This window comes from Aythya marila (genome assembly GCF_965140915.1).
Source record: "Aythya marila genome assembly, chromosome: 1".
Classification (NCBI taxonomy): domain Eukaryota; kingdom Metazoa; phylum Chordata; class Aves; order Anseriformes; family Anatidae; genus Aythya; species Aythya marila.
The window spans coordinates 143,484,353-143,506,710 of record NC_139042.1 but is presented as its reverse complement, the minus strand read 5'-3'; the positions used below and the strand labels follow the sequence as shown (position 1 = coordinate 143,506,710).

The 22,358-nt window shown below is 43.7% G+C and overlaps 2 protein-coding genes across 3 annotated transcripts in view; one reads left to right on the top strand and one right to left on the bottom strand.

The window, feature by feature from the left end:
- KDM5A (lysine demethylase 5A) overlaps positions 1-6,820 on the bottom strand; it is a 48,685-nt gene extending 41,865 nt beyond the window's left edge. Inside the window, exons 1-5 of one of the 2 annotated variants that reach the window (XM_082765381.1) lie at positions 6,211-6,820; positions 4,377-4,454; positions 3,167-3,289; positions 2,219-2,389; positions 1,223-1,357 (exon numbers count right to left, since the gene is read on the bottom strand). In XM_082765381.1, coding sequence (XP_082621507.1) covers positions 1,223-1,357; positions 2,219-2,389; positions 3,167-3,289; positions 4,377-4,454; positions 6,211-6,378 — 675 coding nt within the window. In that variant the 5' untranslated portion in view covers positions 6,379-6,820. The remainder of the gene's footprint in view (positions 1-1,222; positions 1,358-2,218; positions 2,390-3,166; positions 3,290-4,376; positions 4,455-6,210) is intronic. The other variant, XM_082765380.1, reaches the window with a different exon arrangement.
- A 2,609-nt stretch (positions 6,821-9,429) lies between these two features.
- CCDC77 (coiled-coil domain containing 77) lies at positions 9,430-21,128 on the top strand. Its single transcript, XM_082764396.1, has 11 exons — positions 9,430-9,542; positions 10,891-11,107; positions 12,463-12,605; positions 13,572-13,668; positions 14,998-15,064; positions 15,801-15,895; positions 17,212-17,360; positions 17,706-17,946; positions 18,822-18,947; positions 19,032-19,184; positions 20,981-21,128. The coding sequence occupies exons 1-11, from the start codon at positions 9,496-9,498 to the stop codon at positions 21,125-21,127; spliced, it is 1,482 nt and encodes a 493-aa protein (XP_082620522.1). The 5' UTR covers positions 9,430-9,495; the 3' UTR covers position 21,128.
- The last annotated feature ends 1,230 nt before the right edge of the window (positions 21,129-22,358 follow it).

Genomic DNA, 22,358 nt, shown 5'->3' with positions numbered 1-22,358 from the left:
TCCTAGAAGATTGGGTCAAATCCAAAGCCGAATTCCACCTAATGAATGGCTGCTGCAGCTCCTGCACCATTCTGTTTTCCTGGGCATCTCGCTAACAATACAGGAGTGGAGAGATCTGGTAAGATCACAGCCTGGGACTGCTTGCATGAGGCACTGTTTTATGTTTACAATAAATAAAGTCAAGTCAGTGTCGGTTAGTAGAGGGAACAGGCTAAAAGGGACAATTTTGTCTGAGTCAGCCATGATGTCAGAGAAAAACATGAAAGTTTATAAAAGGGCACTCAAAAAATCTCAGTGTCAAGAAAAAATAAATTTGTAAAAACAGCATTTGACAAAACATTGTGGCATTTAAACCAAGTCTAGAACAGCATGAAGCAAGGAGTAAGAATGTTACATGTAAATCCACCTTTCACCCATGTTCCACCAACTGGCCAGCAGGGAGCCACTAGAGCTGATCTGAAAAAGCTTCAGATGCTGCCTGCAACAGCAGTCTTTGTGAAAAGGTGAAGGCCTGCTTTAAACAGTGCAATAAAAGGAATGAAGCTGTCAGCATAAGCCTCCAAGACTGCTTCCAAACATGCAGCATATAAAGTAGCAGTCTTTTCGTTGGAATTGAGACATAGGGGGGTGCTCCCAGGATTTAATATCACCTAGTGGATTAACAGATGTTCCTGTAATACTGGTAATGCAGATGAAGAGAAACCAACTCTCAGCAGAAAGCCTGTGGAATTCGCATGCCATCACTGAGCACCCACCCTCCCACCCGTTTCATTTCTTCACAAAAATGGTTAGTCCCAAGCATCACACTGTTAACTTTCACAATTAACAAAGAGTTATGCACACACAATTACAGTCAGGTAGCTAAAAGACATATTAAGAAAACAATAAAGAAGTGTCAAACTTTGCAAAAGCATAAGCTTCAACATCATTTCACAAATGGCTTTTTATCTGCTTCATTTGCACGCACACTACCAAGGTACATAGCCTACTTGTAACTAAACAGAAAGCATCTTTTAGATGTTTTTCAGTAAAAAGCACATCTACCATAAGAAAACCAAGCCTCAGAGAGACATCTTCCACCGGATTTTTACTAAGCAAAGACTGCTTCTTCACGGCACTTTCGAGCAGGCTCCCACAGGCAACCTGTTGATGCACTTCCAGTGCTGCTCCGCTGGTGCAAGGAATAAGCATCCTGTCTGAAAGAGCCAAGCAAGAGGGGTACCTGGGACTTGACACGCCTGGTTCTCTTCAGCACGACGTTCATTCTTGAGCCTTGCTTTGGGGAAGCCTGGGCATCTGAGCTGAGGTCCTCAGCCTCAACTTTTTCCTTAAGGTCCAAGTTTGGCTTTTGGATGCCCTAGAGGATCAGAGCACAAAAGGACACCAAGGTGATTGAGCAGGCAGCGCTGATCGTTCCACTGGCTGTGAACCAATTCACTTTGTTAAGAAGCAGGCCAATCTGTGAAATCACATCACACGTGCCATTTGTACAAGGGGCTATTAGTCCTGGCACCCTTCTCTTATGAAGAAAGGCTGAGAAGGTTGTGGTTTGCTGAGCCCAGAAGACTAGGCTGCAGGGAAGTGGACTTCCAGTACTTAAAGGGACCTACAAGAAAGATGGGGAGGCTATCAGGGAGTGTAGTACTAAGGACAAGGTATAATAATTTTAAACTAAAACAGGGAAGATTTAGAAGAGAAAGAAGTTATTTCCTATAAAGGTGGTAAGGCACTGGCACAGGCTGCCCACAGAAGCTGTGGCTGCCTCATCCCTGGAAGTGCTCAAGGCCAGGCTAGACACAGCTTTGGGCAACCTGGGCTGGTGGGAGGTGTCCCAGGGCAGAGGGGGTGTGACTGGAGGGTCTTTAGGCCCCTTCCAACCCAAACCGTTCTATGATTTTTTGAATCTCAGCCACCAGCTTATCAAGAGAGGCAAAGACAGCTTTCTGATCAGTCATCATCTTCTGCCCTATTTTCCTTCTCTGTAGGGTTGGCTCCAGCCTTATAAAGAAATTGCAACCAGAAAAATAACTACACAAGGTCACGTTACAACTTCTAGCACTATTCTGTCACAAGTAAGCATGAGGGCAGCTGTGTGTCCGTCTACAGAGCTGCAGCTTCTAAAAACGTAGGCCATGTTCTACTTCCATGTGCAGTAACAAACAGCATTCTAGGGGCAGTTCGGATCCCATCTTTACACCCTGGAAAAGAAGTGTCTCACCATAAGGCTGACGCCAGACTGGAAGAGCTCATAGGGGTACAGGATCCGTTCATAATGAGACTTGAGTAACGATCCTGTGCCTTTTCCTGGCAGGTAGCCAAGCCGACTTGCCACTTTAGACCATTTCTTCTCTTTAGTGACTACTTCAAAGCCTCCTTTGCTGGCAACAATCTGAAACACATAAAAAAAAAAAAAAGTTAAGGGCTTTGAGCTGCTCTAACCACCTCTTTACATTTCTGCTTATCAAAGAGGAAGAAGTCTTAACAGGGGAATGGAAACCGGTGCGTTAGCATAGAAATGCTACAACTTCCATATCTAAGTTCCTCACCTTGCTAAAGAAATCTACCTCTTTATACTAATGATCCTTCTCTTGCAGGCAAGTTTATAGCAGTACGTACATTTTGCCAGGGCAATGGCCACCTCCAGCAAAGGCTTTTTATTTGTGTACAAATCTAGAAAAACAACATAACTATAGCAGTATAAAATTTTTAGCCAGCCTTAAGCATAGGCTGTACTGGAAACAGATTAAAACAATTGTTCCAGAAGCTAACAACACAAACTCTCAAGGACGCACATTTACATCACGTGGAAAATCTCTACTACCTTCTCAGAGACCACCTCAAACTCCTGCAGCTCTGCCATACATAAAAGAGGCCAAAGGCAAACAGCAGACAGACAGACAGCAGGATGTTCAAGCACTACAGTTCAAGGCAAATACAAGCTGTATACAATTCAACTGAAGACAGCTGATGTAAATATGCTTGACACATCTGCCACAACCTGGTGATTTATAAAGTTTCTTTCACTATGTTTTTTTTTTTTCCCCAATGAGATTTAATCTCCATGTTGAGATTAATGCCATAAAACAAGCCCTCCCTGTTACTTGGCTTCCCAAGCTAGAATGAAAAACAAAGTCTGTCTGACCAAATCCAGCAACTGCTTGCTCACCTTGCTCAGACCATAGAGATCCAGTATTTTCCTCTCCACCACAGGGATTTTTAAATTGGACCCTTGAAGTTCCCAAAATTTTGCTAACTGATCCAAGAAGTCCAGCTTCACTCTTGTCATTGCCTGCAATCAGTAACAGAAGACAAATGCACATGTCCCAAAACAAGCATGACGGTACCTTATAGTCCTGGGAAAACATATCGTAAGTTTTTATAGTGTTTACGTTTTCAAAGTGCAACCTGGCAGGCCAAATATTCCATAGGTAAAAAAAAAAAAAAAAAAAAAAAAGTAGAATTAAAAATATTAGTAAGATGAAGGATCTTTATAAACATAAAATTACACGTTTTTGCTCTCTGCATTTAAGATCCCATAAGCCAAATTCCTACCTAACAATTTCTCATTCTGAAACCAAAATGCCTACTTGTAAAATAAATAAATAAATAAATAAATCAGCATTCCAGGGAGAAACCTAAGAGCAATTAATAAAGCCTATGAGGGTAAGGGGGGTTAGAAACAGCTTTTCTGTATGCCTTCACCATGCAGAAGGACCTCCTCCCTTGAGTATTTTTGGAGTACTCAAATCACTTTCCATAAGGAGACCCATTTACAAGCCAAATGATACGTGACGTTTTGGTATCTGAACAGAGCAAGGCTTTGAGAAATGCTGTAGGGAAAAGGAAAACCAGGACGGAACGGGACTCACACTGCTTTCAAAAAAGCTCCCGTACATTTCTGAAACATAAAATTAACCAAGCATAACCAGCCCTATAAAAACAAAGCAGTTAATTTTAATGCTGAAGAGGCATTATCACGATAGTTGAATATAAGGTTGAATATACACCAGGGGCTTCACAACAGCAGTAAATATTTTAAGAAAAATAAATCAAACATCGCCTGTGGAGCACTGAAGGCTAGACACTGGCTGCTCTTACTACACAACATGGTAATTGACATTCATTTGAGACATTTGCAGTTGAATGTGAAAGACTCTTGTGGTTATTTTGGGTAATAAAATAAAAACCAGACATTTCTCAAAGCCATGGAGAGTTATTTTATATGAAGTCTGCCACTGCCAAGTATAAACATTGATGTGGTCTATGGGTTTCTAAAGTCTCTCCATCCAGAAACCTGCCAAGATGCAAATCTCGAGCAAAGAGACCTACAGCTTTCAGCGCAAACACAAAATTGTATCAACAGTGGAAAAGCTCACCTCCAGCTCATTCAGGCGCTGAATTCGTGGAGTGAAACGAAAACTTTGTACTTCACAGGCAAATGGAGGCTGCCAGTCCTAAAAAGACAGAAAGACGTTTCAATGCTTAAAGAAACTTTGCCAAAAAAACGCACAAAAGCCCTAGTAATCACTTGAATAAACAAGCTCCTACTAGTAAACGAGTTTCACTACAATTTATAATATCTTCTACTTTTATACAATTATGATGTTTTTAAAATATTGTTCTTTCATCTAACGAAAATTCCGTGGGAAGAGATCCTCACAAAGTTAAAAAGAAAATAAGGCGTAAAGCATTTCAGTATGACCTACCTCATACTGAGCTCACGTACGAGAGATCCCGTTGCTCGTTGGCATTTATTTACTTAAAAGAAATGAAGTTTTATATTTCCTACACAACGCAAAATTCTCACTGTCAACAGCGGCAAACACCAAATGAAGCACGTTATTAGACATCTAACTTTTTTCCTCTTTGTCTCCAGTCATCTTTCAATAGAGATACTAACTCCCAGTCAGGAGTCCAGGGCTTTCACAGAAACACAATCCTAAATAACGCCATTCTGAACAGTCAGTCGCTGGTTCAATCGCATGTGCCTCCCAGCCCCATCTCTCAAAACTGCGCTCTGACATCAGAACAAGTACAATTCAGCTCTTTAGTACCTTTTAAGAAAGCTTAATTTATGGTGATAGCCCACCGGGCAGTAAATACAACAAGAGGAAGGACACAACAATCCAGATGGACAAGCCACGCTAAGCACGTATTATCTGCGCTGCTGCAGAAAATAAAGGCCCCAAGTACAACTGTAAAACATTTATAGCTCCAAATAACGGCAAAGAATAACAAATCAGCCAGGATGGTAAACACCGCCTGATTTAGTCCTCCTTGCAGGTCGCAAATCAACCCGCCGCACGCCTCCAGCAGGACGCTGCAGTGCAAATGGCTGGGCAACCCCGGGGAAGCAGCACGGCTGCGTTCAGCGGCGAGGAAAGTTCCAGTTATTCTCAATGAACAGCATCTGGCTCGGTTTCTCGTGGCCTCCCAGCCTAAGCCATTCTGCTTATTTTAGAAGGGGCAGCCCCTTTCTAAACTTGACTCGGAGGTCAAGTTTTCACCGTGTCATCAAAGCAACGAAACGGGTTCCAGCAACACGGAGAAGGCAGGAGAGGAAGGATCATGAAATCTAATCAGCAGCCCCCATAACAAGCTGTGCTTTGCTCTTTCTTCCAGCGTTCTTTTTCTCCCTCCTCTGCTGTTTTCAATCTCCTGTTTTATGGCTACATTTAAGGGTTGTTTGTACTTTAATTACGAAGGGCTCTGACTGCCTTCTCCCGTGTTGCCTGATCTTCTTGCCTAAACGCTTTACCGGCTCGTAGGGCAAGTCACCATGAAATAATGGCTCGTGCGTCGAGGCAGAGGAGATTCCAAGCTTTACCTTCTCTGCTACCAAGCATAAACATGCAAATCCTGCGCATCCACGGGCTGGCCGCACCTCCACTAACAGCTCGAAGCCTGTGTTTATAAACAGTGACCCATTTACACCAAACATCCTCCTCCTCCTCCTCCCAGCGCAAACGCCTTATTCCTCCCCCAGCACCGCTGCAGCTTTTTTTTTTTTTTTTTTTCCCTTTTAAAGGGAGCAGAGCACCGAGCCCCGGGGCACCGCCGTGCCCTACACCCCCACCTCCTCCAAAGCACCCCACAGACAGAGCTGGGCGGCGGAGCCCAGCACAGGGCCCCCGGCAGGGACACGAAGCCCCTCGAGGGGGGGCGGCCCCGGGGCTCCCCCCGCCCTGCCCCTTGCCCGGCGGGCGGTACCTTGGGGGGCCGGATCTTGCAGATGCCGGTTTTCTCGGCCAGGCCGCGGATGCGGCCGATGAAGCCCAGGGGGTCGCTGAACTCCTCCCAGCTGGGCTCGAACACGGGGCACTCGGGGGGGGGCACGAACTCGGCGGCGTAGCGCGCCCCGCCGCCGGGCCCCGACATGGCCGCTGAGGGCTGGGGCTGGGGGGGGGGGTAAGGAAGGCGCCGCTGCCTGGGGCTGGGGCTGGGGCCGGGGGCGGCCCTCAGGGGCTGTGCGGGGGGCCGGGGCGCATCCCCGGGCGGCGGGGCGGCGGAGGCGGGGCGGGGGGGCGGCTCCTGCCGGGCGAAGGCGGCGGCGGCGGCGTCGTGGCCCCGTCCCCCGGGGCCGCCTCCCCCCACCGCAGCCCCTCTCGGTCGCCTTCCAGCCCGCCGGAAGTTACGCGAAGTGCGCCGGCACTCCCACCCGGAAGGAGGAGGGGGAGGGAAAAAGTAGGCTTCCGCGCGGAAAAGTAGTCCCTCCGCCGCGCCCGCCCCTCAGCTCCCGGGGCTCAGCCGCCTCCCCGAGGGGGAGGGGAGGGGGAGCGGGGGGGGAGAGCCCGGCCCGAAACCGGCTGCGGGGAGCGGAGCGGGGGGAGGAGGAGGAGGAGGAGGCAGGGAGGGGGCCGCCGCCGCCGACTTCCGCCGCGGAGGAATGCGTGAGGGGAGCGCGGCCATCCGCTTCCGGTGCCGAGGGGCCGGCTCGGCCCATTGTCTGAGCACGGCGTCAGGGAACGGCCCGGCCACGCCCCCCGCCCGCAGGCCACGCCCCCTCGCCGCCAGGCCACGCCCCCCCAGGCAGCCGGGGGGGGAGGGGGCGTGGGGGGGAGGGGGCGCCCTGAGGCGGGAGGGGGCGGCCGCCATGTTGGGGCCTGAGGGGGGCTCCAGGATGGGCAGCCCTGAGCTTAAATGACCCGGTGCTAACACGTATCTGCATCCGTGTGCATGACACATACATGTACGTCCACATGTAACACGTATCTGTAACACGTATCTGTCTGTTTGTCCATATGCATAACACATACCTGTGCCCGTTGGCAGCTCCACCAGCCCACAGCATCTCCTGGTGCTTCTTAATTAAGATCCCGCAAGCCTGATCAGTGCTAAGTTCAGGTTGGAAATGAGGAGATTTCTCCTCAAAAAGAGCAGCCAGGCACTGGGACGGGTTGCCCAGGGAGGTGGTGGAGTCACTGTCCCTGGGGGTGTTCAAGGAGAGGCTGGACGTGGTGCTTGGGGACATGGTCAGTGGGTGACACTGGTGGTTGGGGAGCAGTTGGACCAGATAGATGGTCCTGGAGGTCTCTTCCAACCTTAATTATTCCATAATTCTAAACGACAAGGCTACGTGAAGAAGTCCCCAAACAACCCCCAACCTCCTTGTTACATGTAGGCACTCTGCACTCACCCCATGCAGAACGTTTTCCTTCCCAAGTCAAGCACTCACACCTTAGGACTTGGATAGTTTTACCTAACTATTATCACACACTCTTCAAAAAAAGAAGTGCATACTGTTTGTTTTTTAACCAAGGCTGATCTCAGCATTCACCATACCTCACACTTCAACCAATTGTTTATTGCTTTGTCACAGCCTTGATCCTGGCGTACCGTTTCAGTCTCAGAACATGCAATTTCCTCCCCCTGTTACCCTGTCACAACATGTGCTCCACGCAGACAAATACATTTATCTCCATCATTTCCCTGCTAGATTGAAGAGCTGTTGCCCGCGTTTTGCATATGGGAAACAAACGGCTTGAATGCAAACGGTTAGTTTGGACAAAAGTTGTAGGTAACAGCAAACTGATATTATAAAACATTGAGTGAGTTTACCAGTGCAGATTGTGTTGTTGCAAAGCCTTACATATTTTTGCAAGGGGTTCTTGACATGGATGCCTGGTATTTTTATGACTCCAAAAGCATGTGGAGTGCAGATGTTGCCTCACCAGCATCTAGAAATTGTATTTCTACATACTCCTGCCAACTTTTTTTTTATTTTTTGGTAGTACCTGTTTTTTCTGATGAGCTGTACCAGATTCTCCTGAGGGCATGTATGTGTATAGTCACTATTCCCAAGAGCTGAATCACCAACATACCTGATTTCTGAGATAAGCAATGATTTAGCCAGGAATAGTATGGGGGGAAAAACTCCATGCTAGAAAGCACCTAATCGGTGCAAAACTTTTGTTTTGAGAACTAGTCCCTTGTTGGTTTCCTTCTCAGCTAGTCAAGGCTGTTTCATTTGTGTGTTTTGGTTAGCGGAGAGTACTGGAAGGCACTGGAGGGAAGAGTGCAGGTTTTCCTGAGAGTAAAAAGATTAAAAGCCCTAAATTATTACATGTAAGGGGCACTTAGGGGAACTTTTTTTTTTTTTTTTAATCAGTTCTGCAAATTTCCTTTTATGAGATCAAATATTATGTTTTCTCGGTTACTTTCTCCAGTTTGGGTACTGTTAGCCTCTGAAACGTTGGAGCCTGCTGTGACTTGTGGACCTCAAGTCAATCTTTGTTCTTCTTGGTCATCTGGAACTATTTAGCACTCCCCTGCTGAGAGGAGACTTAAACCTCTTATATTGTATTTCCAACTGCTTTATGTGAAGTGGAGAAAGCAGCTCGGCTAACCAAGGCTAATAACGGACCGCGTTCTGGACTTCGCCCTGAAAATTATCAACCATCACCTGTGTGTATTGCGTGTTCACTGAAACGTGAGGAAATTCTTCTCACCTGCAAAATGTAGCTTCCTGGAAATAACTGGGGAAATTTGAAATAGAACTTCATAGCTTTGTAAGCCTAGGAAAAAAAAAAATCTTGTTAATGTGCATGGTTTTTCCTAGCAGACACGGTACCTAGCTTAGGAAACGCTGCGTTGCATAAACTGTAAGAAGTGCTGCTGGCTATGGCGAGACACACAGGGGAAGGATGGGGCTAAAAAGCACCTCGATGATCTAAAAAACATAGGTACGAACTGAGAGGCCGCCTGAACCACCGAGCCCCGCGACCCCTTCGTGCCCGGCACCCGCCACTACGCGGGTTGCCCCCCCTCGCCCCGCCGCACTACAACTCCCAGAGGCTCCTGCGCGGGCCGTCCGTGTCGCCAGCGCTGATTGGTGGAGCCGACCGGCGCTGCGTGGAAGGCTGCCCGTGATTGGAGGAGGCGGCGGGCGGCCGGCCGTTCAAGCGGCGGAGGGCGGTTGGCGGCCGTTAGGCGACCGTTGGGGCGGCGTGAGGGAGGTGGTGGCGGCTCCCGGCCGGTCCCCTCAGCGTGGCCGCCATGAGCGCCGCGGATCGCTGTGCCGGCACCTCGCCGCGCTCCGCAAGGTAGAGGGGCCGCTACCCCGGGCCCTGCCGCCCGCCTTTCCCCTCCGTGTCCTGTACCGGGCTTTGCCTCAGGCGAGGCGCTGCTGTGCCCGCTCCTGCGCTGCTCTGCTTTCCTGTTCCCTTCTTCTGCCTACTTCTGCTGTCCTTTGCTCCAGTAATAAAGTATTCACCTGTTTTCCCTTGTTGCTGTTATTTTTCAAGCGTGTCTGTTGTCCAGCTTCTTTTCCACACAGTTTTTTTTGGGGAAGTTCCTACAGAAAATAATCAGGATGCTTTTAATTATCGCTTTCTTACAATGACAGGAATTAAGGAGCTTGGCACACGTAAGGTTTCTATGGATGTTTTGGGGTTCTGCTGTAAGCCCTGATGAGTATTTGTTAAGGGTCACCACAGCTTCTGTGTCACCCGCCAGAGGCCTCTGATCGAAGCTCAGACTCCAGAACCAGGTTCTGGAGAGAGCTCTTACAGCATTAAATAGTTTTTTTCTAAAGAAGCTGTTTAGCTTTAATTCTGATACTGATGGTATCGTAAAACGATGGTGTGTCAGTTCAACATAACTAAAAAAAAAAAACACAAGAGAATTTTGAATTGTGTGCAGCTATGGATAAGCAAATGTGATGGTCATTTGAGCACGTTAAATGTCTGAATGCAGTCACTGTTGCTTAAAATGCACATACGTATTCTTAATGTGATTTATGTAATAGCAACACAGTCTCTTCCTACTACCTCGACACCAAATTCAGTGATTTGGGATTTTCCATTTCACTGTCTAGGGTTGACAAACTCTGTGGATAACACCAAAAAGGAAAGCACATAGACTCCTAAACCTACATCTTAAGTTATGAGGGCTTGTGCATCAGCTAACCTGAAATTGTTCTCTTTAATCAGAAGTCTTTAGAAAGTGTTTTTCTCTCTGGTTATCAGAGAAACTATGACAGATTGTCTTTATCCTATAGTGCCTGCTGCTTTTAATGCCAAAGCAAAAGACTTTGCGATCTTTGCTCTCTCCTCTCTCTCCTCTTTTTCTTGCCTCTTCTTCCTTTCAAATTTACCCTCCCCAAATAACCCATCAGACTTTCCTCCCCTAACATTTTTGTCTTTCTCCCTTTTCCATAAGGTGCCCCATCTCCGCAATATAGTAAGCCTGCCAGCTGTTCTTTTTGTTGAACGTTTTGGTTCCCCTAAATGCTGTGATTTCCCATGAATACCTGGAGCACAGACAAGCCAATGTTTAAAATCGAGTCTGTGTTAAAAGCAAAAATCTCATGGTTTAATTTATATATATATTTTTTAATGTTTTATTTTATTATCTGAGGCTCACATGTCATTAGAAAATGTTTCTGTCCAGGCTGGCAACGCCCCATGTCTCATCCAGACACGCTAGTTCTCAGCCTCAGAACCAGGAGGACTCTACTCCTCTCCCGTCCATCAACGAGCGCCTGGCCTTCCTCCGCCCTTCCCGGGAGCTGCTGGAATACTACCGCAAGAAGATTGCTGACTTCGATGAGGAGCATGAGGATTTGGTAAAAAGGCTGGAGAGATACAAAGAAACGTACGATGAGCAGGTTAGGAAAAGATCTTTGTGGGTTTTTTTTGATAGGCTGCGTATTGTTACACAAAACTCCTTGACTTGTGAAGACTTAATGCTTTTCTTCATTTCAGAGCTCAGCACGCCTGGTCTGAAGGGTTACCAGTAATAGGGAAGTACTGAGCTAGGAAGAAATAAGTGGATCTCAGGCTTTGATTTTGAAATCTAGCTGTCTGCCCTCTGTCAAAGCAAAGGGAAACACACTTGTACGATATTCTTCTATTCTTAATTTATTATAGTTTGCTTTTTTTTTTTTTTTTTTTCCATACTGGTTGTTCCTGTTCTTTTTACTTTTAAATTGAAGCCTGAGTTTAGATATTCAGTTCAGATGGCATCCAGTTTAATTTCCTTGCCTCTTAATGTGAGGAACGAGTGTGCTTTTGTGCAAATTTAATGAGCTTTGATATACAGATACAATTAGTATTTATTGCAGTGGAATTCATAAGCTTGGCCATAGGCTATATGTAGCAGGAGTACTACACAGCGAATAAGTAGAAACTTAAAAGAAATTCCAAAACTTAAAAATCTTTGTATTTAAAGAGGAAAAAAAAATCTTAGAGGCTATCTTTAATTTGTGTTCTAATACGCCTCAACAGCATACATCTCTCTATAGCTGGCATCTTTGTAATTCTGAATGACAGAATTATTATTATATTATTATAATAATAATTATAATTATTATTATTATCCCTTTGGGAGCAGAATGGCCACTGAGGTGCTTCCTCAGCTACTGGCCATGCTTGAAGCAGCCTTAAAGCCTTCGAACATCCAAACTTCTTTAATTCAAGATATAGGAAAAAGAGGTCTGAAGTTCCAAAATAGTGCCTTCTGTCCTATGGGAACAGTCTTCTGTAGGGCTTGTCAGTTTTCCACTCCAGGTAGACAAACATTGATGAAATAGTAACTAGACAAATTTCCTACTGCTAAGCCATACAGATTAGTGTTTATTGTTCAGTAACTGCTTTTAAGATTAGGTACTATTTTACAGGTTTTGTTAGTTTCTTGTTGAAGTCAGACTCCTCTTGCCTGCGCCACTCTGGCTGCCAGTGCGGAAGCACAACCATTGGAAATTGGAGGCCCTCAGCACGAGCCTTTTTACTGGTGTTGGATACTGACCATGATGACAACAGGGACTGTGAGCTCCCTATTGAAACCCACTTAAAATTTTTCCAATACTGCCCTCATCTGGTCAAATTTTTAAGAGATCAATAAATTACTCTGACGGTTGGTACATTCCAGTTACAGGCTCAGGGGCTGGCGCAAGCAGTTTGTACTTTCTGAGGGCTGCCCAGTGCTCTGCATCATTTCAAGTACCTCATTCTCTTTACCTAGCACAAACTGCAGTGGGAAGTCCGTCAGCGAGAAGAGGAAATTGCGGAGTTGCAAAAGGCTTTGAGTGACATGCAAGTCTACCTCTTCCAGGAGAGGGAACATGTCCTCCGCCTTTACTCAGAGAACGACCGGCTGAAAATCAGGTGTGTCTGGATTGTGGACTGGGTCACTGGTGGTAGCGCGAGTGTGCATTACGTTCTAGTTCTCACCCAGATACAGAGTTTTCAGAGAAGCAGTCAGGCCACACTTCCCAAGGAGGGCTTCTTTGAAATCATACCAGTCTTGAAGGTGGAATACAATCTGTCAGGCTACTAAATATGTTTCCACTTATACATCCTATACCAGTAGCAGGAAAAAAAAAAAGAGTAGAAGTTGAACGTATGAACATGTTTGAATCAAGCTGGCCAGTGGAGGTTTTGATTTAAGTAGACCTTGCACCTGCCTGGCACAATGTCTTCCCTCAGTCTTCCACTTAAACTCAAGTAGAAAACACAGATGAAAACAAATAGTATTCCTGACTTGCTGGGATCATGGTGGCAGCCACTCCATTCTATTGCCATGTAGCCGTTGAACTGAAGTACACGCTGCTCTATGGGACTGGCTGCCAGTGGCAAAGGAGTTTCCAAGCTTCTTAAGAACTTGTGTGGGTGATACCAAGCTTTCTGTTAAAGTTTTAAGATCTTAAGTCAAAAAATGTGTTGATGTGTTGTGGCACTTCTCAGGAGTGTGACAGAAGTGTGATACAGCACTTAATCTAGTTTGTTTTAAAAAACGACGTGCTTACAATCTATTGAATGAAGTATCTGCAAGGTTTTTAGGTAGTTCATAACTCTGGAATGCAAATTCTTTGCTACCATGTGTTATCGACCTAGTATTGTTATGTTTGGAAGGAAGAATGCCTCCCAATGCCAACAGAATTGGTATTTTCCTTTGTAAATATGCCACGTCGGTAATTTCTTTGGGAGTTCCTTTTTGAAGAAGTGTTCTCAAGAGCTGAACAGTTTGGAAAACTTGGAGACAACATTAGTGAGTAAACTAGAAAGACCGTGTCACAACGTCTTGATGTGTTTAAAAATAGTAAAGCACTTATACCTTTCTTTGAATTCTAGGGAACTGGAGGATAGGAAAAAAATTCAGCACCTCCTGGCTTTAGTGGGAACAGACAAAGGAGAAGTAACGTATTTTCACAAGGAGCCACCACATAAGGCAAGTTCATTTTTTCTACAGATCTGTGCTTTTAATTGCAACATGAAGATCTGTACATGAGAGACTGACCAGAGACCAGATCTGTCCCACATGTCAAAAGTTGCTAAATAAGCCCGAAGTGGGAGAGATCTGTAGCTCTATAACAACACCAGGATGTAGTATAGCTGCTGAGATATTAAATGGGAACAGGCATACTGAAGGTAGGTCTTGTTAGCATCAGCCCCCTTCTGAACACCCACAGATCAGCCTCCTAAATGTCAGGAGTCTGAAGCCAGGTGGCTAATGGTTATTGAGAAGCTGGAGAGAGGACTACAAAAACAAAAGAAAAAAAAGGAAGTGCAGAAAATCACCTGGTATTGCTGTTTTAAGATCAGCTATCTCAGACTACCACTGTAAGGTAGCATTAGGATCTCAGTAAAGAGTAAAGCAGTGCTGAGATGGCTGTTGCAAATTCCTGTGCAGGAGACTGCAGAAGAGCCATCCCCTCTAGTCAATACTGTGTTGCATATTTCAGAAATAAAGAAATAGTATCAAACCAGTTAAATGGCAGTTCATATGAAGAACAGTGTATCTGAACCTACTTGTCAAGAAAGTTGCAGGATTCAAATATACGGAGAGTATGATGGAATGTAAGGCTTTCTCATGGAGTAAGGTGTGGGAGAGAGGCTGGACTCTGCATCCTCTTGTTGTTCTGCACTGCTCAAGCAGTGCAAAAATCTTGCAGAAGCTTTAAAATTCTGTAATACAGAGTAGCACTAAAATTAGGCATGCTATACAGTATCTGCTGTGAGATAAGCATTGGGGTTATAACCTGTTCCGTCGTGGCCTCCTGTTTTTAAGTGGATTTCAGTTCAACAGTTGGTTTGTTTCATTAGCTGTATTAGTATTTATCCCAGGCTTATTTAGTAGCTTGAGTGAATGTGCTGATAAATCAAGCTTCATGTTTCTTTGGGCTGCTAAGAGAAGGAATATGAAAGAAGGAAATAACATAATTTTCATTTTCACCTTCTCTCTTTTTGTCTGCCCCCAAATGCTCTATTTCCTGTTGAGGGTGCTGTTTTTCATCCTAATGAAGCCATCAAGGGCAGGATTACTTTCCAGTTGTTTTTTGGGGGAAAAAAAAAAGCAGAAATGGCAAGTTAGCCATTACAAAGGCAACTTTTTTCAACATGTCCGTTCAAATCGTGAATATCTTCTTTTTCTTGTGACAGAAGTACGGTACTGCTGTTCTCTTGGATATCTTTATCCGTTTTCATCTTTAAGATTTGTTCTTGATTACTGCAACTTTAGAGAAGTCAGATGTTGAGATATCTGATCTTGTTTCTATAGGTTACTGTTCTGCAAAGGCCAGATAAATCCAGAGATCCACATGAAGGATATGATGCTTCTAGAACAGGTACTGTACCACAAGGGTCTAACAGCAGCTCAGCTCTTGATACTTGTGTGTTTGTCCAGTCTATCAAAACAATTATGTGCTTTGAGTACTTTGGTATGCTTCCATTAAGTTCCCTAAATGTATCCATGGATTCAGTAATGCATCCTTATGCATTCAGTACTCTAGGCTTCCCTTCAAAATCTTTTAAAATAACCTGAGCTGAGTCTCATGTCCTCGATCTGCTCAGCTAAAGAAGCAGCTGGTGTGACTGTGGAATGGCTGTTCTGGGCCCATGCAGGTACGAACTGGATGGGCACTCTTAGCCAAAGCCATTCCAAGATGTGCTGTTCTGCCTGTCTTTAGTGCAGACAGTAGTTTGGGTCTGTATGTCTACTTAGGGATTTGCTCTTGAGCTCAAAACTCACTCAAGGTTTGATGCTTGTGCAGCTGTGTTGTCTGCCTATTCATCCTTTACTTAAGAAAATCTGTGAAGTTCACTTTCTGAATATGCCAAGAAAATCAGTAGGTAGGTTGCCTAGATATTGAGGTGTGATAGTGTGGGATAAAAGTTTATGAGCCATAAGCTCTGAAGCTTTTTTCATCCAGGTAGCCCTCTGGAAGTCTTTGTGACTGTCGCAGTTGCAATTTTTTTCCTGTTCTTGTAGGCCATCCAGTGCATACAGCACGCCGTGTTTGGAAAGGTACTGCACTTAGACTGGAGTACACTTTTCCACTTCTCATTGATTTCTGCAAATAGGCACCAAGAGGAGCTCTTCAAAACGAGCAGCAAAAGGAGAGAAACCAGAAAGTCCTGAGAGGTATCAGAGGGACAACCAAACACTCCTACTTCAGGTAAAATCTTTCACTAACCGAAGGACATATTTTTTGGCTATCCAGGAAATTGGTAGACAAATGTGCTGTCTGCCTACATAAGATACAGATTCTACCAACTTATTAGTCCCACATCTTACTAACGATTCCCACTTTCTGTCAGTTTACTTAGCTGTTTCTTTGTGATGAATGGTTTAGATTTAAGAGCTTGGGTCTGATTCTGGAAACTTTACATAAGCATATGTTCCAGGAAAGCCAACTTGAATATGGTGCTTTTAAATACAGAATTTTTAAGTGATGTTAACTCTCATAATTTCCTTGATCAGCTATCAATTTACATTAAATCCATGAAAAATCTGCAGGTTTGGGTGGTTCATGGAAGTATGACAAAAGGAATGGGTCTCAGATGGAATTAGTCTTCCACAATAAAATGCACTAGTACAGCAAAAAAAGTTCCCTGTGCTAGACTTCAGTGAAAGACAGTATAGATAGCATGACAGAGTGAAGGACGAAATGTACAGAATCATGAACTGGGGAAGATAGCAGAAAGTAGATGTAAAGCATGAGGAAGGATGAGTCAAGAAAAGCAAATAGCAAACTTGTACAGCAGATCAAGATTTTCATTCAAGAACAGTAGTCACTGACCTAGTGGGCAGTTGCCTGTCATAATAACATCTACTCTGGAGTAAAAACATCATAGAAAATTGTAATAAAATAAGCAATTTAAACTCATGTCAAGTTGTTTGTTTTGGTTTGTTTTTTTTCAAATAGTGCCTTATAATAGGACATACTTACATTTTTCAAATACTTGTTCCAATCTGTCTCCCTGACCCAGGTCAAGACTCTTTGCATCTCTCTCCTTCACTCATCTCATGTGCATTTAATGCTTCATTCTAGCTGAGCAATTTCTTTTCTTCAAGATGAAAGGAATTGCTGCCTTCCTGGAATTTGGGTTTAATTATCACCATTCCATTGGAAGTTGATAGCAGAGGGAGAAAAGTCTGCTTGCATATTCCACAGGATTTGTTACATCCTGTGTGCAGTTTAAATCTTGCCATTATCTTCTATCTATTGCTTCTGTTGTCTGTTGTTTCTATTTTTTTCCTGCTGTATAGTATACCTGTCTTGCTCATGGCATGAATATTTTTCTTAAAATGTTTTAGTTATTTGAGAAAAACAATGTTAAAATGAAAACAAAAAATGAGAATTCCAAACTCTAGAAATTATTGTTGGGTAGAGTCTTTGACTTGAATTCTGTAATTTAAAAGGGACTTGCAAGGACAGGAGCAGGCCTGCTGTGAGAGCTTCCTCAGTAATGTCTCTGCATGCCTATTCAGGTGGAGGCCCTGCAAGCTCAGCTAGAAGAACAGACGCGATTATCCAAGGAACAGCTTGAGGCATTACTAGAGGACAGGCGGATTCATATGGAGGAAGCCCAGGTCCAGCATCAGAGGGACCAGGACAAGATTAAAACTTTAACAGATAAGTGAGTGTGAGAGAATAACCATGATGTAATGTAGTCATGAGATGAGAAGAGGGGGAGCAACAAAAATATGTTGGCTTTCAGTATGTTGCTTGCTGCAGCAGGCAGAAAAGCAAATTATGCAGCCATCTGCTTGGCAGTATGTGGAAGGAGGTAGGGTAGTCAACATATCAAAAATACGGTTTCACATAGAAAGAACATCACTTTTTCCATTAGAGGAACTAAATGTATTAGGAAAATACCTCTACCTAAGTTTTATGTTTCTTCCAACTTGCAATGAAGACTGAGGAAATTAGGACAGGAACTAGGAAAAAAGTGAATTAACTCCACTGGGATCCCTTTTTACAGACTCCATAAGACTCAGAATCTCTTATATGAGAGTACCCGTGACTTTCTCCAGCTCAAGTTTGATGCCCGAGCCAATGAGAAAGCATGGATGGCAGAAAAAGACAGTCTGTTGAGGAAACTTGACAAAGATCCAGATCAACTTATCAGCAGGGAGTCAGAAAAAGAGAAGAAGCAGAGAGATACCAAGAAGATGCCTCAAACAGGTCATGAAGCTTGGAAACTCCACAGTAGAGAAATAAAGGTAAATTTTTGACACAGGGAGAGGTCTTTCTAACAGTCTTTGGAAAACTGCAAGCATTTGGATCTTGACGAGATAGGCAGTAGCTAGTTGTTGCCAAGCTATACACGTTTGCTGTAAGCTGCATTGTTGCTGGCACTACTGTGGTTTTTTAAAAAACAACAACTCAGCTCTCCTGCTGCAGTGTTTTTAAATTTCAGGTGAAAGGTATAGCTAATATTTATGGTAGTGTTTCACTATTGGTTTCTCTTATGCCCAGTGCAAATCACATGGTACATGGGCCAACAGTTCTTAACCTGCTTGTTGCACGTGCTCTTGTTTAAGTATAAATGCTTCCAGTTAATGGACTTAGAATGTGGTGTCTGTTCCTCCCTGTTGTTAGGGGAGAATAAAATCCTTTCAGTTGGTGTCCCGTAGCACTTCTGCAGCAGTCAGGATTTCTTCTACTTCTAATATGCTTCCAGCGAGAAGATCTGAAGCAGGTAAATAAGCAATAAGGACTTCGCAAGTAAACAGACAATAGGGAATTGTTTTCATCTGCCACTGAATGCAGATTGTTCTGAAGTGCTGTACTGGGCAAGCAGCTGAGGAAACAGGAACTACAGCACTATTGTTGGTTATTATTTTTAAGGGGAAGTGGAGAGAGTTCTTTGAACTGTCATGAAGAACTGATCACCTAATTAAGATGTGTTGATGATGGAAGGGGCTCTAGAATATTGTGGGAGGGGTCCTTACCTAGTTATTCCATTAACTTTGGCTCCAGTTATTGTTATTTGCTAACCTTACTGTCCATCTGTCACACTTGATTTTCCAGAGCAGGGGAAATGTCGTGAGCACTGGCTTTAGAGTTAATTCTTTCTGTTCCTTCTGCATCTTAGTCAATGCAAGAGCAACTGATGCAGGAGCAGCGGCTCTCAAACATGTACAGAGAGCAGTGTATCACCCTGGAAAGTGAGCTGGCTAGGATTCGTGAGGAGGGAGATGTTGGCAGAGAACTCTTTAAGGTAATTAGTCTGTAATCATCAGCCAGCTATGTGATGATCTTTCAGCCTTTATTCTACTACCCCACTGAGTTTTCATCTCCATAGGAACGCTCAGAAAAGATGGGGAAGCGCCTGAAGCTGATGACTCAGCGATATGAGGCTTTGGAAAAACGGCGTAACTTAGAAGTGGAAGGCTTTAATAATGACATTAAACAGCTTCGACAGAAGCTGAAAGACGTAGAGAAGCAGCTGTTTAAGGTAACAACTCATTGCTGAAGCAGATCATTATGGGCTTACCCAATAGAGGTGTAGTCTCAGTATTTAAATGCAGTATTTCCCCAGAGTTAAGGAAAATAATTACTTTCCTAAATGGCCATTTAGATATTAATGCTTGATAAAGTTTGCCCTCTTATGTATTTTATTCAGCAAAAATGGTTTGTCATTGTTAATCAGTCAAGCATCAAGTTTGTCCAGGGACTGTCCTGTTTCTACATTAGCGATATCTTTTTACTACAGCTCTGAAAGTTACCTGATACCTCCAGCTGTCTGAGCTGTCTCAAAAGTCCAAGACAGGACGATAGTCTGTTGTAGAAGAATATTCTGCAAAGAATATGATGTTGATTTTTTTTTTCCTTGGGGCCATTGTTTTGGGTTTTGTTCCAGTAAGAGGTAGAATACTGACTTAAGTATCGTGAATATTCTGTTATTCCTTTTTAAATGTCTCATTTGTAACTGCAAAAATCACAGCAGAAACAATGGCTTGAAGTTGAAGCTGAAGCTGTGTAACTTTGAGATAAGATGCACCTTCTAGATGTGCAGATGAATATCAGAACAGCTTAGACGGGCCTTAAGCCACAGCCTTGATGTTTTCTGGAGTTTACAATGTGATATTTATCTAATATATGCTTGAGAGGATCACTAGGCATTGCTTTTGTCCAACTGACTCTTTCAGTCGTCTATTTGGCAGCACCACAGACTTGCTTGTTTTCTGTGTTTTTGGCACACAGCTCGGTTCATTTAGATTAATACATTTGTCTTCACTAAAGGCTTGGATTTTTTTTTGTTTGGCTCTGGGTTTAACTTTGTTTTTTGAGGTCTAAACTTCAACCATATGTGGATGGGGTAAAAATTGCCTATGATTATCTTTACTCAGAACTGTATATTTTGTTACTCTGGGTATGTTCTTAATCGTATTCCTAATTTCTTTACACTTCCAGCCACAAGAGGGCAGAAGAATAAAATGCTTGTTAGAAGTCTACCCTGTGATACTTAAATCCTTACTTCTTAAGTGAAAATAACTATAGATGACTACATTTCCTGAATGGTATATTAAACTCTCTGACCAAGAACTACACAATGACAATGAGACACCCTGAGGGGTCAAGAGAAAAGAGCTTTGAGAGCAGCTTCCACGTCTGTGCTGCTGTGATGTTGAATGTGACCGGGCTAGCAGACTATCCAGTTCCAGGGTGACAGGAAATGGCAGCCCTTCCTAGTTTGCCATCAGGAACTATGATTACCTGGCAGCTTCTGTTCAGCTCGGTATCAACTATATGACCTGGCCTGAGATTAGGAATTGTACTTGAATCGTATGTGGTTCAGAAGGCGGTGGGTTGGCCACAGAAGTTAGACCACTTCTAGTTCTAACAGCAAAAGATGATAAACTGTCTTCCTATCAAAAGAGAAACTTAGAGCCATATAAAAGTTGATAAGTATTTTAACTTGCCTCTTTTTGTGGCTCTCCAGATAATACAGGAAGTAAAAATAACCCAAAAGGTTATAGGTAAACTTAATAATATTCTGTTCAGATTTATTTTTCACCAATACTGTAACACCCTAATGTATGAAAGCTTTATCTGTTGGTTTTTTTTTTGGTTCTGGAATACTTTTCTGTTGGTGATATGCATTAGCCCAGTGATGATAGCTTAAGCATCCTCTTTGCTAGCTACAAAGCATCTCCTTTAGAGTTCTCTTTCAGATAGACTCACTGTACTCTCTAAACTGTGTTCTGTACAATGTTGTTTGTATTAATCTGTTTCTCTTTTCCTTTTTAGGTGACTCTGACTCTTGGGCCAGACCAGGATCTTGAAGTCCTCCGTGAGGTCCGTCAAGGAAACAGGCTAACCCGTAAAATTCAAGGAGAACTAAAAAACTTAAAAGCAAAAATCTATGGCTTAGAGAATGAACTGCGGGTCTGCTGAAGCTGAGGTTTTAGCTGGCATCATAGTTTGAGGAAGGGGACGTTGCCTCTTTAATGGCATCCAGTGACAGAAGGCTCGAGGAAATCTGCAGTTAGTGTCATAACATCCATCAGTGGTCTGTGAGCCATTTCTAACAAGCCAAATGAGGTTGCTCGTTCAGTTGAGATGGCACCTGATAAGACTGGTACAGAAAGTACCAGATGACTTATATTAGGAATATGTTTATGACTTCCTGCCTTCGTATCTGTGGTGTAGGGGGCAATGTATACTGGTCTTAAACTTTATTTGGAGCAGATGACAAACCAGATGTATTATTAATGATCACTGAAGGATCTAGTTCAAAATCCAGTTTGCTTGGTTCACCTTACCCTGTGTGAGAAGGAACTTTTAAATGGTTACTGTTACAGTGCCTAGGCAATTCAGCATGTGACTGCAAATTTTCCTCGAAAAAGACCTTGTGTAGAAAGTATGTACTATTACATTTGACTCTACCCTTGATATCACAACTATTTTAAAATGTCTTCCCTTTGTTCATTTCTAACCCAGCCAGGACAAACCTGACTGATTTTAATATGTTGGGAAAAGGTAACTGTTTTTAGAACTCATCTGCAAGAACAAGCAACCTCCACTCTTGCTTTGAATGTGTGGAGGGGAGGGAAATACTGCACTATCTAATTTCATCTTCCTGTCCCCTTTCTCCCAGTTTATCTTAACACACAGAGGAAGCTCATAATAAAAGGCATCTCCTATTATCTACCTTTGTAGCTTTAAACTATACCATGGCCATGCACCAACAGGTCATGGTCAGCTTGTGGTACAGCTGTCACTGAACTGTAACTGAAACTGGGGTGGAAAAGCCAGTGCCTAGTTGCTACATGATAAATATAACTCTAGCTATGTAGTGGTTATCTTCATATCATCAGGACAATGCTGTTCTTGAAAACAGATGAAATTGTGAAAAGGGCTGCAATGAGGCTTCAGTCCACTTTTATAAATGTGGGGTATTTGTATTTTTACTGTAGCGTCAGCAAATCTTGTCCACCTTGGAAAGCATATCTGTGTTGGAAAGTGATTTCAGTGCCTTCGTTTCCTAATGTACATTCCCTAACTTGTTAAATGTGACGGAAGCAGAATAATTTTCTGAAGTTTATACTTAGAGGGTACCAGCAGTTCCTTCCCATTTGAGAATTACTTGGTGTGCAATAACAGGCAGTTTCTTTTGGACGTGGTA

What these genes read in the sequence shown, in the direction of transcription:
- CCDC77 (XM_082764396.1), top strand. Translation starts at nt 9,496, where the DNA reads ATGAGCGCCGCGGATCGCTGTGCCGGCACCTCGCCGCGCTCCGCAAG. An exon ending in AAGAAACGTACGATGAGCAG is followed by an intron (nt 11,108 to 12,462) that starts GTTAGGAAAAGA and finishes CTCTTTACCTAG; the next exon opens with CACAAACTGCAGTGGGAAGT. An exon ending in TTGGCAGAGAACTCTTTAAG is followed by an intron (nt 18,948 to 19,031) that starts GTAATTAGTCTG and finishes TCATCTCCATAG; the next exon opens with GAACGCTCAGAAAAGATGGG.